This window comes from Acanthaster planci, linkage group LG07 (assembly GCF_054643075.1).
Source record: "Acanthaster planci isolate LZ-2023a linkage group LG07, COTS_SCS, whole genome shotgun sequence".
NCBI lineage: Eukaryota > Metazoa > Echinodermata > Asteroidea > Valvatida > Acanthasteridae > Acanthaster > Acanthaster planci.
In genome coordinates, this window is record NC_141783.1 from 9,729,610 (window position 1) to 9,748,516 (window position 18,907).

Consider the following 18,907-nt stretch of genomic DNA (forward strand, 5'->3'; position numbering starts at 1 on the left):
ACGATACCCACACTGAACTGTGCACCTCCCCAATGCTTGCATTTTATCAACCGCTAATATCTTCTTTCTTCAATGATTGTGTCAGGCACCCCCTATTAGCACCCACAACGGCCCCTTGGAGGGCTACCGCATCTCCTACACAGAACTACCTGACGGTAGCCCAGTGGAGAGGGCCAGCACCGACCCAGCCCTGCTGCAGTACGAGCTGGCCAACCTGCTGCGCTATCAGGACTACGAAATCAAAGTCAGGGCTTACAACACCAAGGGGGCTGGGCCTTGCAGCCGGCCTGTCACGGTCTACGTCGGAGTTGCCAGTAAGTCCACAGTTTTACTGCTAACTCTCTTCATCTCTGGCTATTTGTGGTTCTAATTTCAGACACGGCTGTCTGCTTTGTAGTTTTGTTCCAAGGATTAGGTTAGGAACAGCTAGGTTTAATATAGGAACTTGATTGGCAGGTCTAAGTTAACATCTCTGTTCAATTATTGCCATGCTCGATGGAAGAAGGATTTTCGCGTGAGGGTGGGCTTCCAAATCCTGCTCATTAAGGCAGAATTGAGGGGTTTGGTATACAGATCGCATAGCGGAGACAATTGGTAATTGTATGGCCTATGTTGCAGATTTCGCACGCCCCTCCCAGACAGAGTGTCAAGAAAGCTTCAAAAACCCTTGGTTTTTAAGGTTACATGGTGTTCAAAGTGAAAAACTTTAAATTTACTGCCCAGAAGTTAATCAGAGGTGTTTGCATCCAACTTGCTTTCCATTGCATTAAAGGAGTTGTACCTTGTGGCAATAACAGGTTTGGGCTTGAGAATCCCCAAATTTGATTTCAGAATGAATCAGTATTCAGGAATTGATCCCAATGAGATAGGTTTGATGGTTTAGCCCAACAAGTTTGCTTGAAATCAAGGTTTGCTGTCAGACCTGCTTTACCCATCTCCTTTTTTTCGCACCAGGTTGTGTTGTTACGACATGCCTTTTTATTTCTCTTTCCTCTCATAGTTCCATCGGCAGCCCCCAGTAATGTCATGGCTTCAGCATCTGGTGCCTCCTCACTGCGTGTGACATGGGAGGCCCTGCCGGAAGAAGCCAAGAACGGTGGACTGCAGGGCTATAAGGTATGGGGTCCAGGCTAGGACCAACTTCCTCAATTTCCTTAAGCTGAATTGCATTGCAGACTGGTCGCCAGCCCATTTTTGACTTTTGGCTTTTTCAGAGGTACCCAAGTGAAGTTGTATTGCATCCAACTTTGAATATGTGACAGTGTCATTTTGGGAAAATGAGTCATAAGAGCATTTTTTGGAGTAATTTGTTTCAGTTAACACTAGAAAGAGTAAGCACAGCTCTTCGTTTTGATGTCTCATTTTGGTATCCTGATGAAAAGGGATATTTGTAGTGAGTGTAAATGTTGAGGCTTCCTGGTAATTGCCATAGTACAAGACTCTTTAAAAGGCCAGTAACTCAAAAGTGGCTCTTGCAATTTGTGACTCATTTTCACAGATCGAGTCACATATCTTCTTTGCATATTCCCTGTGACAAGCTTAGTATTGAGTTATGACTGAGTTTGAAAAGCACTTAGAGGAGATCATGGAAAATATCGGAATAGATTTTGAGTGTAGAGTAGATAAGTGTGGAAGTTGTCAGTAGCATCATCAACTGACGTATCGTGGATTGTCGCACCATGAACTGTCATATCGTGTGTACTAAGTCTATGGAGGGTAATGTCACTTCATGATGCAGCTGATGAAGTGATAAGTAGTGTCATTTCCTAGAAAATGGCCAGCCGTACGTTCGCGTAGTTAGTGTTAGTTTTCAAAACAATTTAAGTGCACTGAATTGTATATTATGGCCTGAAAACCAAATGGACAAGATTTATTATACAAGTAAATCTTAAAAAGAAAAACAAATGTATTCATTAAACCTTTTAGTATAAAGCTGTGGGTTTAGTGATTTATTTAAAACTTCGATAATTAAAACTGGTGAAAAGATAAGACATCAACTATGTGGATTCTCGCAGATAACATACTGGGAGACCCCCAGCGAGGCACGCAGTGCTCGCGAGACCCCCGTCAAGTACACGAAAACCTTCCCCAGCGAGGACACAGAGGCCACCCTGGATGGCCTGAAATGCTTCACAGAGTACTCGCTGACAGTGATTGGGTTCAACTCCGCCGGGGACGGGCCGGCCAGTGACGAGATCACCAGCGTCACGGAACAGAGTGGTCAGTGTCCACACCTGGATGTTTTACGTAATTTCTGAAATACAGATGAAAGAAGATCTTGTCCTTTGGGGCTTTTTGATCCAAGTTATGTAACAGGAAGGAATGACGTCACTTTTGGAAATGAACTTATGGGTCCTTTATAGGAGATGAGCCCATTGCAAATCAGATGAAGGATTTAAGGGGCTAGGACTAGAAATGACAATATGCATCTGAGGGGAACCAAAGAAGCGTCTAGCTGGTGTCTTTCCAAGGCTATCTCCAGCTTAATATGTCCAAATACTGAAGTCTGCTTACATTCTGCTACTCATTGTGCAAGCACAGCCAGGTGCTTGGTCAATGACAGTGCAAATTGGTGCTTTTTGTTCAGATTTGAGATGCAAGTTCTGCAAAGTATGTACAAATCAAGGTTCCATTTGATTTTTGTAATGCAGATTTACTTGTTATGGATTTCTTCGAAGTAAGAAAAATGATATGAATGAATTTTTTTGTATAGATCAGCTGCATGTAACAGAAATCACAGAGTGCGTTTGGATAAACTTGTTATAAGAGAGTAAGTCATCTTTAGCAGAATAAAGGTTTATATTTTTAAATGCAGTTTCAAAGCAATAACCGTTTGTGTGTTTGTGCTTTTGTTCAGTGCCTGGTATCCCTGCAGCCGTCGGTTTCCAGCGGATCAGGATGACCTCTCTCAACTTGACCTGGGCACCCCCGGAGCTCCCATGCGGCCAAATCAAGGGCTACCAGGTCTACTATGAGAGCATCACGCCAATAGACGGTATGTATATTCACGCTGAAGCTTCCTTTGTACCAGCAAGTGCCGCATGCACGAGTACGCCAGCATCAGTGAGTAGGAGACAGTAGCTGTTAATGATGAGCCTGTGTGCGACACCTTGCTTTGCACCGTTTGGTACTGATAGCCTGTATAGAGTACCAAAGTGTGACGTCACTGTGAACCAGAAAGTGCAATGCAAACGAATGGAGTACACGCGCGTGTTGGCTCACGCGCTGGTTCTCGTGCTAATGCCTTTTACACACTAACTGTGCGCGTGACATATTCACTTCGGTACTCTATATAGAATCGTCCACCTTGAAGCCATCATCATGGCATTATCAGAATAAGCCATTTGCGAGTTAAATTCGAATAAAATCTGGTGCACTGGGTTCTTTAATTCACGTGAACATAACAACTAGAATTCTCCATACTAAAACTACTGTTGCTATACCTCATGATTCGGGGCAAGCTTTTACCTAGTTACATAAGAGACGCCTTGCAACAATACACTGTTCTCAATGGATAAGAACGGCACAAAGGAACCAGTCCATTCCAGAGATGGTGGGTTGCCATGAAAAAGCTTGCCCCGAATCATGAGGTATAACAGTGTCTTTAGTCTGGGGAACTCAAATCGTTTCTGTGCAATCAGATAACACAGTGTACCAGACTTTATTCAAATTTAACTCGCAAGTGGCTTATTGGCACCACACTCGTGTCCCCGCCACATGCCCTCTTAATTTCAGGTACATTTGCACGTTGGTATTTGTTATAATGCTCTGTTGGCTGAAATGGCAGTTAGCGCGCTTGCTGCCTGCACACAAAAGGTGCAACACCGCTGTACTGGCTTCTAAATTCTGGTCGCCCAGATAGTGTATAAGCAGTGAGTTGCGTACATGGACTACAGTAACTGCTGTAACTCTAACCCACTGGAATCTGTGAAAGACTACGCTAAAATTGGAGGGTTGGGGACTGTCACAGTCAATACAGTCTTATCCTAACTTAGTCACTTTCATTCGTTTGCAGGTGAGATCTCAACTATCACCGTGGAGATCAACGGTCCCCTACTGACGTATGGTGTGGAGAAACTCGGGGAATTTGCCACCTACACCTTCCGTGTCAAGGCCAGGACAGATGGCCGCAGCTATGGGCCCTACCGAGAGGCCAATGTGACCACGGGACCCCAGCCTGGTAATATGGTCCTGTGTTTTTTCCTTAATTCACAAAATCTGCCTGTTCGTGGAAGAAGTAACACTCAACATTTATGAGAGTGTGGAGAAATTACTCATACGGTATATCACAGCATCAGTGAGGATTTGTCTTGACCCCAATCTAGTTGAAACAAAAATTACAAAATGTTACAGTTTTGAAGGAAAGCGTATCGAAGAAAGACCTGTCGAATTCCACAGAAATGTAATGTTTGGAAAGATGCCTGGAAATCACTGAGCAGCAAATTTACGAGGCTGATTGTGAGTGCTCACAGCACCATCCAGTGTGGAGTTGATATGACTTGACATACAGTTATATCCAACCCTTTTTTGATGTCAGTTTGTCGTCCACTGCATCACGTGTGACCCAATTTGTCAGTAAAGCCTGTGGCATCTGTCGTCTTTGCTTAGGTATGCCTGGACCCCCTGGTGCCCTCTATCTGGAAGCAGAGGTAGACTCCTTCAAGCTGTCGTGGACTCGTCCCGAGGAGACTGGTGCCTCTCAGCTCATCGGTTACATACTGGAGAGCCAGGAAGAAGGTGGATACTAGTCCAGTGGTTTTAAATGAAAAGGAGCTTTTGACATTTGGTAGCGTTGCCAGTCGTATAAAAGCTGTGACGTGGATACAGCATGGATGAACTTTGAAAGCAAACTTGACCTGAATAGAAATTGGAGCTTTGATTCCCATGATACTTTTGTGGTTCTTAATCAGGTCGACTAGCCTGCCCAGTGGTTTGGTTCATTATTTTACACATCCAATTTAGTTTTTGGATTATTATGTTTAGTTACTCGGTGAAAATCACTCTCTGAACCTTTCCATATATCCATTAAACAGCTTCACTTAACTATTTTCTCCATTTCTTGCGCCTCTGTGGCTACAGGCCGTTCGGAATGGGAAACCCAGACAGACAGCGTGAGCCCAGATGCCTTGTACTACAACGTGCCTTATGGCAACCTGAAAACCTCCACCAGGTACAAGTTCCGTGTGATGGCAGAGAACCAGCAGAGTATCAGCTTCCCCAAGGCCACCTCCGAGCTGAAGCAGACCCCGGCAGGTAACGGGACCAAGACCACTCTGAGCCTGGCTGTGTTCAAATGATTTGGCTACGGCTGGAAATAGCACACAAGTCTATGAGAATTTTTGGAAGCCAGTAGCTGGTGGCTGCGGCTTGAAGTAACAGATGTACCTATGGGAGATGCATTAAGGCCTTTGCTGGTATCTGGGGCTTGAAATGATACATGCATCTGTGGGAATGCATAAAGCCATGAGCTGGCAGCTTCAACAAGTGCATATGATATTCCTTGCCATAGCTGAGTAATTTGGAACACACCCTGCATTGCTCTCATGGGGGATTCCTGTAATGGTGGAAAGCATTACTCCAGCTAATTAAGACTGCAGTGCAACTTTCTTTTGATATTCCTATCACTTTTGTCTTACAGGTTATGCGGCCGAAACATGTCAGTCATGATTGATTGAGAACTTTCTCGAAATTTTGCTTAGCAGATGATCCAAGTTTCCTGAGAGTTTGAACAATGAAACATGACAAAAATAGCAGAAATAAAAATGTGGTCTTGCTTTTTGCTGAGATTTGTCCCACTAGACTTGAACATCGACATGCATTTCAGCTCTTAAACTTTGCCTTTTAAAATGTGACATACAGTAACGATAGTTAACTAGCCATATCGACGCAGCCATGCTTGTATTGAGTTTTACTCCCGATATGACATCTGTCCTGTACTCTGTGGTTCTTGTCCATTGTTGTAGGGGAGAACACTGAGCAGCCAGACCCAGGTATAGATGCAAACTTCCACTCTGCATGTTTTGAGGCAGACTTTGTTTTTTTAATAAATGAGAACGGAGTGCATGATGGATTTTTTTTTTATGTATGCTGCATGGTGAGTTTTCCCCACTGGCATCTAATATCCAACAAGTATTGGTAGGGGATAACATTTTCCCCCCTCTTCCTGGAGAATGACTTTTTTCCTGTCCTGCATCTTGAGATTTTTACCGCCTTCATAATGTAGCAAAACCACAGTAGATACCAGTGCGTGCTTCTCTTGAAACAACAGCCAGCCGTAGTGTTGTAGTACTCACACTCAGGAGAAAGTACTCAAAACTCTTACTCACGGCTAAGTACTTATATTCGTATATATATTTGTACTCATAACCATGGAAATGTATTTGATGACAAAACTGGCAAGTGTTAGCAAATAGAACTCAGTGACCAGTTTGTACAAATACACTATCAAGATAAGGAAAGTTGCACGTAGCCCTGCGTTGTGTGACGGCCTGGATTTTCCGCTGCCCAAATTGGATCATGTTTGGAGGGAATCGAGCATGGATTTGAAAAGATCTGTCATTGGGCAAATACTCTCTGAATCTTTGAGTGGTGTGAGTGACAGTTTTTTTGTCAATTTGGATCTGTTTCGGAATGAACAACCCTGAAAAAAAAGGAACAGTCAAAGTGGTGACGTGGTGGACTTTCTATTCCTTCACCTCTGCAACCTCAGTTCCCCTACCATTGTTGTTATTTAGACCAAGGCTCAAGGTTCCAAGTGATCACCCTCTTTGTTTCTCCAGAATTTACTCTTATGGGTTCCAATTCTACATGCACTGGAGTAAAATAAACATAATTTTCACTCTGCACGTAAATGGTTCCTTACCAAATTCTCCACTTTCCGAGGGTTTAAAGTAGAGAAATAAATGACATTCAACAGTGAAATTTGTGCAAGAGCTCCCTCTAAATTTTGACTGGAATTGAATCCTGCAGACCAGTAATTGAATGTAGAAATCAGTGCCGATTTATAAAGGTATGCCTTTGATATTAGTGAAACCACTGATGGTGCTAACAACTGCATTGAAATGAGTAAATTGAACAGTGTCCGTCTTTTGTGCTTCTGTTTAATTTTACTTGTTTTCATGTTTTGTTTTAACCCCTTCGCGCTGATAGTTCTTTTGACCGTGACTGCTGGGCTGTGGTTATGCCCTGAATGGAGGGCTTTGTCCATTAGCAGGCCCCATTGAACCAGCAGCTGCATGGTGAATAGACTATGTGTGGTATGCACTAATCCTCACACAAAGCCGCAGCTCTTGCCGTCTCCCGGAGCGAAGGGGTTGATATTTCGCAAATAGTACATCGGAGAATGTTTGTGTACTAACCCTTGATTCCTTTACTTTCATAGTGACTTTCTTTTAAGGTATTAATGAGAGGAAATTTTCTGCAGTAGGAGATTTTTGACATTGGTGTCACCTCTTTGGTTTTTTTCTGATAGAGTTAAATCGATCATGTGAGAAAGAGACTTTTGAGAAGCATTTGCTTGCAAAGTTAATCAGGCAGCTTCACATGCCTGACCCTGCCCTGATCAGAGTTTCTAGTGTCTTGAAGATGTTCGAGGATTTTTGGAGGGTTGAGGATGACAGACCCAAGTCACTACGGCGTAACATTCCACCTCGCTAATTTCCATTGCTACGAGATTCTGCGAGGTTGTGCAGCACTTACCCACAACTCAGTGCGTGACATTAACCCACACAGCCAAGACGTATCGCTGCTAGTTACAACAACTTTCGCGTAACATTTCAAGGCATTATGCTCTCTTGAGAGTTCAAATACAAAGAACATTTCCTGTGCCGTGCAATGTTTTTGAGGGTCCAGAAAGGTTCCTTCAAGGGTGGGATTTCTCAAGATGTATCTGGATTTCTAAGAATTGTTGACCCTAAAATTCCATTTTTCAATCATTCGCAGTCCTGTTACTTCTTTGCACTGTCAGAAGCAGGGTTGTGTCGTGCTTTGATAGTTGTAAACAGTCCTTGAAGAGCCATGATATTTTGTTTGGCCTTTTTGACAACCCATCTGTTGGATGTTTTGTGGATCGTCTCATCTCGCCTCAGTAAATCCTCAGCACATTCTTGGAGAGACAGCTCATGCATGATTGTTTTATTCCCGTGCCTCTCATTCCCAAGGTCTGACCCAGAAGATGTTCTACGAGGAGTGGTGGTTCCTGGTCATCGTCGGACTGGTCGTTCTCATCGTTTTGATACTCATCACGGCCACCTTGTGTATGCTGGGAAAAAGCCGCCTCTACAAAGGTCAGTTTGTACCTCAATGTCAACTCGTTTTGCCCTACACGTTGAATGGGCAGCCAGAGTTTGCAGAAAAGTCACCCTTTGGTTGGTTTTCAGTTTTACCACATATTCGTTCAGAAGGGTACTTTTTTCCCATTAATTTTGAAGAGGGTTGTAGTTTCATTTATTACTTAGCAGTAGGCGTATTGTTTTGATGGCTGCATGGAATTTCTAACATTTTGTGAATTACTCTTACTTTATTACCAATGGCCAGCAGTAGTTTTAGCAGCCACTTGTAGGAAAAACACAACTGTGATGTAAAAAAGTAGACCCTGTGAAAATTGTTTCATGGAAGGTAAAGTTTAGTTTGACATGTGAAAGCAATTTCCAATTCCCTTGACTGCAGAGAGGAAAGCTCATAGCCGCGTCAATCTGGACGATCCAGTCAGCATCCATGACGGCAACTTGTCAGACACCTTCGAGATGCAGCAGGGCAACGGGACCAATGGCCGGTCCACTGGGGGGCGGGGCCGGGGTAGGGGCAGGGGCGGCAACAGAAATGGGATCTACTCGCGGACCAATTCGTACACCAGGTTGGTTGGTGCGACAGTAGTACACTTCAGTCATCGGCTGAAATTGAAATTAAGGCAGTCCCAGATGAAGGCATGATGGTTTAAATATCAATGAAGAACTTTGCACAGAATCTCTACCGATCGTTAATGATAACAATGATAATATGCATCTATATGTATAAAGGGAGCTTATACCCTAGTTTTGGTGTGCACACTGCTGCATCATTCCAGAAACTCAATATTCCATGATCCTAATTTAATTTAGTATCAAATTCATCATGATCCAACCAATTATGAGATACAATCCTTCTGCCACTTTGGATTCTTCAAAACAGATAGATCACCCCTTTCTCTTTTGCGCTTCCAGACCCCCTCCTAGGCCCAGCCCGGGCAGCATCCAGTATTCCGAGGAGGAGGAGAGCAAGCACTACGAGGCCGTCCACCGACAGCCCAGCCGGGAGCAAGATGAGACCTCCAGCCTGACGGAGAAGGCCGACCTGCAGTCTCAGACCGACTCCCAGGTAGGGGATCCAGTTTACTCAACTCTAACCTCTCACACGACAGAACTCTCTCAGTTTACTTCATTTGCAGTTGCTTTTGTCTATCTGTGATGAAGAATTGAGCCATTGGCTCGGTTTTGGGTCGCCATCTTTCGTTTGCGTTTTGTTTGTGGTTGCCACTTCTTTAAGAATAGGGTTGTGGTTTTATTTCTATGCCTGGTTTAGTTAATTTCATGGAAAGAAATCGATGGTTTGGAAGATAACAAAGCTGTAAACTATCAGTGCTCCTGAAGCAAGTTTTAATGTGCCCTCAGTTTTTTTGTTTAGGGAGAGGGTTAATTGAAAATTATTTTGATTAATTCTAAAAGGGTGGAAATGGGTACTTTGGGTCAAAGGTTACTACCACAAACTCATAGGTTACCTCATGGACACATTTCACTGATAGCAGATTGAACCAGGGCATCTTGTGACTATGGCTTTTGCCCCTCACTCGCCACATTGAGAAGCCATAGCCATGACAGATTGAAGGGGTTCATAGGAAATTTGAGATGAAGACGACATTGAGAATAACTCATAACGCATTCTCTCGATTTACTTTATCATACAATGTCGCAACCATGCTAGTGTCTACCTGGAGCGTCTCATGCTTCATTATCTTACAACCTGTGAACACCAGTATTGCTATATTTTCGTTGTTAGTCTTCAAACTAAAACATGTTCCCCTCTATTTTTCTCCTATTCTTATTTTCATGCGGGAAACTTTCCATACCTCTGTGCTTGCCACTGCTTTCTTTCAGTCTTCCTGTGGCTCTAAGGTAAACCTTCCAAGCAGCTTCATTTTAGCACTTTCCTAATGTGTATTTGAAATCAGATTTTGTTTGGCTGGTTGAATATCAATGAGCAGTGCATTTGTATATACATGGGCATTGGTGGCTGTATGCTAATTAAACCTATTTTATATGCAAATATAGGCAAATTCTATGCACTCGAATATACATCATCATAAAGAGTTATTGTTTAAGGGCACTGCTTTGGGTGTCTTTTAAACATCATATTTTAAGAGGTTTGACATCCCTTCATGGGATTGCTCCTTTTTTCTTTCTAGGGTGACTTCACTTGTAAAGCATATCTACAGTGCAAACTTTTCAGTATTAAACGGAATTGGAAGAATATATGCACCCAGTTTTGCAAGTGACTGTCTCAGATTAACTAACCTTTCATACATTAGTTTGATTTTTCCAACTTCTATGCTGTAATCGGCGTGTATTCTGATGCAGAGTAGGGTTGGTGTAGTACAAGATTGTTCAAAGTTCCCAAGCACCATTTGTACCTGTGGAAATGTTCTTTAAATTGAATCTCCCTGTCTCAACCCCCTTTCCCCCATCAGGGTTCGGAGAGCGACATTGAGTACACCGAAGACCCGCACTCCTTTGTCAACCACTATGCCAGTGTACCCGCCAGCGCCTACCCCAGCCACTCTTGGAAGCGGCAGAAAGGCCCCAAGGCCTACAGCTACACGGACAGCGAGTCTGACATGCATAGCATCCACATAAATGGGCTGGCTGGTATGCCGGCTGGTTCCCGAGCCCCGCTGCATGGGTTCTCCTCCTTTGTATAGTGAATTGCCAAAAAAACCCCAAAATCTTAACCTCTGCACTGATCCATTTGTACGATTCTTTCTTGAGAAATGTTTTGGAATATTTCTGTAAGAATTTTGGACGGACAATTGTTTTTTTTTCTTTTAATAAAAGCAGTGTAGTAGTTTATAATGCTGATTTATTGTGAATGTTGGGGAAGGAAAGTTTTATGTTGGTGTATTTTAATACTCTTTGTGTGGCATTTTAAAAGATACAAAATGGTTGATTGAATATTGTTAGTGTAGCCAACATTTTACAAGGACTTCCTGTTTCAGGAAGTATAGGGCACCATTATCTGGAGCTGCAAAAAAATATACATTTATGCAAAGGTAGCCGACAAGCAATACATTTCATATGAGATTATAAATGTTAACTTGTGCACTCAAATGAAAGTGCTTTTGAGCCTGGTGATCTGTTTTGACTCTGCAGCTCCATTCAATCTGAAGGACATAGTTCAATTCAGGTGTTGCCAGTAAGTACTTGAATGCATCACCGGTTGGCTTTGGTATGAGTTTTTTTAATCAGTACAGCTTGGCCAAACGTTGGAAAGACTGTGGTGAGATGTTTGTCTAATACATGTAGTGGTGTAAAGATTTTCCAAACTTTGTGGCAGAAAAAAGCCCGAGTTAGGTTGGTGCCCAGGTTGGAACTATCGGTAGAATGATTTTCTGGCTGAACTGAAATTGTTGGCTGAATAACCATGTTCGGTGATATTGATTACTCACTGTTCTCCAAACTTATCAAGGCACTTGATGTGTAAGGACTCTTTATATGGAAGAAATCTTATCTGAGTTTCATTCATTGGCAAAGTGAGCTGGGACTAGTCTTGAAAAAATTTATATTTTGGCTATGCATTTTTGTACAGATTTTCTGGTACTGGATACCAAAAGCATGGACAGTCATGAGAGTCTTTGTTCATGCAGCCAAGCTGCAGATATTGATGAGGTTTTTTCTAAACCCATGCTTCTTCTTTATCTTTGGATTGAGCATTGCAATTTTTAGGTCCAAACTTAAATTGACCCTTAACCCAAAATTATTTTGTGCAATGTATTCTTGGTGCAGGCGTCCCCTCGGTGAAGAAAAAGGAGGAAGAACACTTAAGTGTCACTGTGGCCATGTTCAAGTCCACTCCTCTGCAACAGTGCTGTAGGTTTGTGCACATTCTAATGAAAGTTGGACACTCTTTGCCCAATGCATGGTATGAATGCATGAGGTTCTTCACCCACAGGCTCTTACCTGCTACACAGCATATCAGATTCTGCACACATTAATGTAGGTTCAAAACTTAGATATCTTTAAGTGGGGAGGGGATTCAACCAAGAAAGATGCTTTTCAAGATGGGCCAGGGGTTGAGTCCAAGGAGAAGATAAAGCTGAGGTCTGGGACAAATGGCCTGAGTCAATACATACCTATAAATTTGGAGACCAGTGTGGATTTGGCCCAAGGCCAAGATTGTACAAAGTGTATTAAGGATGACGCTATATGTAAGTTATGGGTGTAATTGTGCATGAAGCATCCCTGCTGATATGAATTCTCTGCTCAGCCACTCAACTTCTGAAAAGTGTCCCGCCAGCATAGGATTGCACTGACTCGCAAGCGCAGTACTGATCTGGGGAAAAATGAAAGATGTACAGCATATGATGGAGTGCCATTGTTAGGAAACTTAGCTCCAAAGGAATTTTATTCGGAAATGCAGTGGTGCCAATTTTTTTACAAATGGACTAAATTACTAATTTTTATAAATATTGTCAGTGCCTCTTTTAATGAATACAATTAAAGCTTTTCTGTCCAAAGTAATCCCAAGTTGCAGAAACCAATGAAATAGCCTAGTGTAAAATCGAGGTGCTTCCTAAAGAAAACTGTTTCCATTCCAGAACTGTAGCACATGCATGAGTTGATGTGCTTGTTTATCAAGACACATTTCATTTAAAAGGTCTTTTAGTTGGGTGAGGTCGAGCAAAAGTTACACCAAAATCAATTCCATTTTAACAGTTGCAATCATTTTTACAAGTTTGTGTATCCGTTGTGCACCTTTGCGAAACTTTTACCCTTAGTAACCTTCCACTTTTGATTCTTAACTATCGATGTCCTGTTTCTGAGATCTTTTCCAATTAGTGAGGTGTTCGCTATACTTTTTATTATGTCGGATATTTCTGAGTGGTTTAGCTTTGGGGGAATGTTTTGTGTTCTTGAGTATGAGTTAGGCGTCTTGCCGGTTTTGTAATTTGAGTTCATCACATGTTCACCACAGCATGCAGTCCAGTTCTGTGAAAAATGATTCCTGTCACTTTCACTTTTGATGGACTTGAACAAGGTTTATTTGCTTGTAGTGTACAGCACTAGTCTTCTGTAAATCGTTATGGGCCCTTAGAAAACCTAAGTAATTTTGCTGTCTTGTTTGTTCCTTTGTCTTTTGATCCAAAATAGGATAGACCATGAGGGATGTACAGAGTATGTCTCCAGTGTATTGTTATGCAGATTGATTTGCTTGTCTTCCTCCAGAGTATAGCATATTTGTATCTTCTTGTGTTTCTGGTTTGTGCCAGAAGTGTAAATTTGGTAAGGGATGAACATGTAATTATACCGAGCTGTATGTATTTCATTAGTTTGGTTTTGTTTTATGCAGAACATATCCAAGAAATGAATTCAATGCAATACATATCTGCTGTGTTGATGACTGAATACTCCTGAAATGATTCATTTTGCTTATCTTAGACAAAAAAGCAATATATGTTGAAGTTTTACGCTGGCATTATTAACAAGTGGCATTTTAGGCAGTAATGAAATGCAAGTGAATTATATGGAGGAACCAATGTTATTCAAAACACATAGATGACTTTAAACGCGACAGGTGTATTTCATCATGCTTTTTGATACTATTTAGATTTTAGGTGTATGTGGCTGACTTTTCATCTAGAAATGTGCACCACAAAAACTGTGAAGACCATAAACGCACTGCCGTGATACTGGAGAAAAACGGACAGAAGAACCTTGCCGCCTCACCCCTATCCCGGATGTTTGAGGATTATTTTCAAAAGAAGAACTTGTGTCCATATTCGCTTGTCAGAAGTGCAGCCCTTTTTAAAATACCTCTCTGGAAATTGAAAGAAAAGCCATCTCAGGAAATGGTGAATGTCACCTTGACAGTCATAACTGATGATGTCATGATATCTGCACTGCTTTCTGTTTTGCCCTAGCATATGGACCAACATTCAAAAGCTGACATGTTTTATAAATTTGTCATGTAAACCTGTTATACAGACAAGTAATGCCTTTATGTGTGCATTATACATGGACAGAGGATGTGAAAGGGTGACGTGAAGTTTTAATTAATTTTCCACGCTTTTACGTTAAATGTTAACAATGCAACGTGTTGTAATGTGGTTTTTTTAATAAGTGGTTGACTTGATATCTTTTTTTTTAATTTGTAAGCTGACATCTTCCTTCTTGTGATGTTGGTGTTCCCTAATCCCCTGGACTCGTAAAGTTTTTGTTCTGTTTACATTGAACAGATGTTTCCTTCGCTGTGCTGCTCAGCATTGTCGTGTAGCTTCACTGAAATTTACATTTGTTATTTCCTTGGAAATGCTTGAGTGCACAAATTCCAGTGGTTAACACTGGGGTTGAATTTCACCTTGTGTCAGATGGTTAGCAGAAAATTTGTGTGAAGCCTATTTCACACCGCTGACCCACCGAAGTCTGCATCAGTTCTGTTGCAGTTTGGCCTCTATGCTCTATTCTCTGCTTAATGGATCTGTGAAATGAACACGTGATCCGTTGCTAGCATATTAAAGGTAGTGTCATGAAAATAAGAGCAGCTGTATAATTTTGCCATATCAGTCATTAAGTTGGCTTTGTGCTCTCTTCTGCCCTGAAAAAAAGAAACAAAGGCAAGCAATGACCAACACCAGAAATGCATCATGCAAATTAGTATCATTTTAAGTTCTATGATCAGTTTTCTTATAAAACAATACAGATATTTGTTACTTTAATATACATGTAGATAGGATATGGAAAGGTTTTTCAATGATTACAAATATCAAGTGCAAAATGCATTTGTTTTTCTGGATGGATTCGTGTTTGTCTTAAAAGCCAAATGGGTGTAAATAATCTTTGTTAATGAAATAAAAAGTGCAAACTTCTTGAAGCATATTTGCTTTGATTGTACTTTTTCTCGACTTGGCACGTCTCAAGTTTCAGCAACTCGTGTAAAGAAAAAAATAAAAGGACAGATCATTGAAGATGGGTGTGAAGACTACCAGTTAGGAATGAGCTGTAGACAGAACCTGTGTTGGTAACCACTGAATTTAACTTTGGCTTTACCTTGGGGCATGTGGGGGTGTAAACTATAGTCCAACCGCTAGTCAAATGCTTGAGCATTGCAGTCTCACCAGGCAAATTTCGACATCTTTAACTCTTGAAACACTCATGGTCAAAGACGTACAATTTTTTCTTGTGAACGTTTCCCTCCGAACTGATAAGCGACATCAGCTACTGATGCGACCATGCCTCACGGCCTGGCCTAGATGGCCCAAACCATCATCTTTAAGACAGCTTTGGTTGAACTATGGTCAACTATAGTCCTGGCTCGAACATGGTCATTGATTTCTTTTGGCTGTTGTATCTGGTATTGGCCAGCTCCTTCAGTCCAGATGATCCCATGGTGGGATACCCTATAAGTGTCTGTGTGCCATGTGTGGCCTGCTTGAAGATGGCAACTCGGCCAATCATGGCAAGGAATAACAAAACTGTTGCCGCACAGCAACCAATGAAATTGAAGAACCTGGGAAGCTGTTGCCTGTCAAACCATGAGGTCAGCTTTCCAGTCCAGTAACCACAGGCCATGCCAACAAGCACTGTCCGCTACTGTCCTCTGACCGACCTGTCTGGTTTATTTCTTCCTGGGGCTCGACTCCTTCCCCTTTGGGCTCTTGTATCGCAGGGCAGACCTCCCATAGGGGCATAAGTCCTTGCAGAGACACTCCGAGCATTTGGGGTTGACGGGAAGGCATGTCTGTTGACCAAATCCCACCAGAAGTACGTTGACCTCGCTCCACAACTCCCTATGAAAATACATCACAAATTCATTTGCAAGAAGAAATGAGTTCAGAAGTATGAGAACTGAAGCGTTACAGTTAAACTCTTAGAGTGCCTAATAGCTGCAGAGAGTGACGCCTGAATAAAATGAAGCTCCAAATTCAAACGGGCAGATTCGGGGGTGGGGGCGTATTGGAGACACACACCCCCCTTTTTTCTCCAAAAAAATTAATAAATAAGAAGAGAAGAAAAAGAGGGAGGGACCCAGCCCTATAAATGTGACAAATGCGTAAAAAAAAAGTTTTGCTTCCAAGCAACCTCCCTATACTTTATGGTCGTGACCCCAAATTTTTAAGTTCATGCCCCTCACTTTTGGAAAATCCTGGATCCACCCCTACCAAATGTGTTTTTTTGGTATGGCTATAAAATATATCGGAATGACACACATCCTTACAAACGCAGAAGGAGAAGTGACTGTAGGTAATTCCAAAAAAACTTGTGCATTACTCCTGGCCTCAACCAATTGATATGGTGACAGCCTAATGGAACTCCACAAGAAACAGCAGTGAGATCGAATATACCTGGGTAACCATCCCTCCAGGCCCTTGCGTGTCTCCTCTGGTGCCGTTGTGGGCTTCTGCACCCACTTCAGCCGGTTGGTAATGCGGTGGACGTGGGTATCCACCCCGATCCCCGTCACCTTGTTCCAGCCCACGTCCATGATGATGTGCGCCATCTTGGGGCCGATGCCCGGCAGTTTGACCAGCTCCTCTATCGTGGCTGGGATATCCCTGTTGTACTTGTCCTTCAGGATCTCGGTGGTGCGCTTGATGTAGTCAATCTTTTTCTGCCCATTCAAAGAGCCAATTCAACACTTGACTTTCATTTGGATTTCTGAATCTCCAGTATAACATGACATGTCACAGATCAGAAAATGCAATTTGTTCACTGTCACGCTTTGAATTCTGGCCATCTAGGAAGGGTAACTTTTGGATGTGAATACAAGAGTGCAAGAATGCCTTTCCTCAATTTCATACCACGTCCCTAGAAACATCTATAGATATGTAAAAATAAGGAAAGTAACAACCAGGAAGACATAATTACATGTAGTTTTAAAGAGGATGCTTTACTCATGAATGCATCTGGTTAAAGGACAGTGAAAGGGGAAGACTAGAAAATAGAAAAGTAGCTTTGATGCTTTAATATAAAAACAAACAACAGAATAGGTCACAGCAGTTTTTGTTTTTGAAGTTGAAAATAATGCATTGGTCAGTTGGTCCAATTAGAGTCACACTACTATCAAAGAAAAGATGACCAGGGAATGGAATCTAACTTTCCAAAAGCCAACCGGATAGATCAGTTCTCCAAGCTTCTTGTTGGAGGTCTTGAGGATGTTGTCGACAGTGCACCCATGATTCCTGAGAGCCATCATGGCAGCCGATGTCACCTGGTCCTTGGTCTGACTGGACAGCAGTAAGGACAGTAACACGTGGTAACGATATACCTGCAGCCCCAAAAATTACAGAATAACTTTTTTCTGAAAAAAATTATGACTACAGACTTTCTACACAACACAATTACATGGACATACCTGATGAAATTTTCCATATATAAGAACAAATATGCTTGTTTTATAGCAGATCTTATTCTTCTTAAAAACGCATATAATAAAACAAAATTCCGAAGTATGTGTTACCTTAAAGTTGGCTACCACCAAGGAAGAATACAATTACAGCCACAAATAGTTTTTGTTTCGATGTACTAAAAAGACATCCAATCTCACTAACTCTCAACAGTAACGTTAACCAGCATGTGTAACATTTAATAGCACGTTATGGTGGAACTGAAAGTATTCTTGTCAGATGGTCCTGACTCCAAGCAGAAAAAAGGCCCAGGTTCCATAACAACTACCTTTGGCTCTGCATCATGGTCACCTATCTTCTCTGCTCCCATGGAGTCTACAGGGGCGTCTTTCTCCTTACGCATCTCTCTAATCAACTCCAGCATCTCCCTCCAGTGGCTCGGATCCCACACTGCAGTTTTACTCATTTCCTTGTCACCCTCGTCTTGTTGAGCCACAGGTGCACCATTATTATTTGCCTTTGCACCTGCTTTGGAATTAGATTTGAGTGTTAAGCTTCCAGGCTTTGAGTCTGTTTCGTCTGAATTTGATGAGGATTTTTTCGGGGGAGGAAGCTGGCTTGTTGCTGCAGATTCGTACCTTACTGGCAAGTGTGGTCTCTTTAATTTTGATATTTGGGGTTTCCTTATTTCGGCAACTGCTTCGGTAAATGCAGTTGCTGATGGGTGATCCTGACTTGCAAGGAGTTTGGCCTGCGATCTTGTCAATCTCTTTCCACCTTGAAAATAGGATGATGCTGCCTTGGAATTCATACTCTTGAAATACAGAATCAACAGATTCTCTCTAGACAATGTGTTACCAGTTTTCAACGTCAAAGCAGCTGGTTGTCTTAAAAACATTGGCACCTTTTAAGAAAAATGATTGCCTTGTTCTGGTTCTACCGGTCTTGGAATTCCACAGGCATCAAGTTATTAGATATCTGGGGCCTGGTGGTATGAATAACCATAGACCTGGAGGCAGGTCTATGGAATAACTTACGTAAAATAGGTATCGTGTCAACAATTACCTGAGAGTACAGTGAACCTGACCATGTGCTTCTTTCGCGGGAAAATGACGTACCATCCTATACTGCGATTTGATTGGCTTCATGAAGAAATAATTAGTTGCCTCTTTCTACATGTTATTATTGAAAGGAACAGATGCACTCAAAGTGGGTAACGATCACTTACAAAAGTGTTTATTTTCACTTTTAACATATTTTTGGTACATAAAACAGATTATGGTCTTTTTAAAATTTGTAATAAATCATTAAAAGTCT

General features: G+C 42.0%; 2 protein-coding genes across 6 annotated transcripts in view; one reads left to right on the forward strand and one right to left on the reverse strand.

Annotated features, from left to right (window-relative positions):
• LOC110973604 (protein sidekick-2-like) overlaps nucleotides 1-15,122 on the forward strand; it is a 69,400-nt gene extending 54,278 nt beyond the window's left edge. Inside the window, exons 30-42 of one of the 3 annotated variants that reach the window (XM_022224523.2) lie at nucleotides 86-314; nucleotides 1,001-1,116; nucleotides 2,016-2,220; nucleotides 2,858-2,995; nucleotides 4,016-4,180; nucleotides 4,609-4,737; nucleotides 5,080-5,253; nucleotides 5,964-5,990; nucleotides 8,160-8,285; nucleotides 8,668-8,854; nucleotides 9,201-9,354; nucleotides 10,131-10,148; nucleotides 10,721-15,122. In XM_022224523.2, the coding sequence (XP_022080215.2) occupies nucleotides 86-314; nucleotides 1,001-1,116; nucleotides 2,016-2,220; nucleotides 2,858-2,995; nucleotides 4,016-4,180; nucleotides 4,609-4,737; nucleotides 5,080-5,253; nucleotides 5,964-5,990; nucleotides 8,160-8,285; nucleotides 8,668-8,854; nucleotides 9,201-9,354; nucleotides 10,131-10,148; nucleotides 10,721-10,951 (1,899 nt within the window). In that variant the 3' untranslated portion in view covers nucleotides 10,952-15,122. The remainder of the gene's footprint in view (nucleotides 1-85; nucleotides 315-1,000; nucleotides 1,117-2,015; nucleotides 2,221-2,857; nucleotides 2,996-4,015; nucleotides 4,181-4,608; nucleotides 4,738-5,079; nucleotides 5,254-5,963; nucleotides 5,991-8,159; nucleotides 8,286-8,667; nucleotides 8,855-9,200; nucleotides 9,355-10,130; nucleotides 10,149-10,720) is intronic. The other 2 variants (XM_087139060.1, XM_087139061.1) reach the window with 2 other exon arrangements.
• nthl1 (nth like DNA glycosylase 1) lies at nucleotides 14,382-18,778 on the reverse strand. Of its 3 annotated transcripts, none has more exons than XM_087139062.1 (5): nucleotides 18,656-18,778; nucleotides 17,919-18,118; nucleotides 17,341-17,511; nucleotides 16,589-16,854; nucleotides 14,382-16,033 (listed from the first exon to the last, which is right to left on the reverse strand). In XM_087139062.1, the coding sequence occupies exons 1-5, from the start codon at nucleotides 18,678-18,680 to the stop codon at nucleotides 15,862-15,864; spliced, it is 834 nt and encodes a 277-aa protein (XP_086995188.1). In that variant the 5' UTR covers nucleotides 18,681-18,778; the 3' UTR covers nucleotides 14,382-15,861. The 3 variants fall into 3 exon arrangements, with proteins under 3 accessions (XP_086995188.1, XP_086995189.1, XP_022080218.2); XM_087139063.1 differs by having other exon boundaries at nucleotides 17,919-18,115; nucleotides 18,656-18,761; XM_022224526.2 differs by lacking the exon at nucleotides 18,656-18,778 and having other exon boundaries at nucleotides 17,919-18,649.
• Nucleotides 18,779-18,907: the final 129 nt, after the last annotated feature.

Coding starts and splice junctions, on each gene's coding strand:
- nthl1 (XM_022224526.2), bottom strand. CDS start 18,488: ATGTTTTTAAGACAACCAGCTGCTTTGACGTTGAAAACTGGTAACACA. Junction 17,512..17,918: donor ACCATGATGCAGAGCCAAAG/GTAGTTGTTATG, acceptor TTGGGGCTGCAG/GTATATCGTTACCACGTGTT. Junction 16,034..16,588: donor CTGGAGGGATGGTTACCCAG/GTATATTCGATC, acceptor GTATTTTCATAG/GGAGTTGTGGAGCGAGGTCA.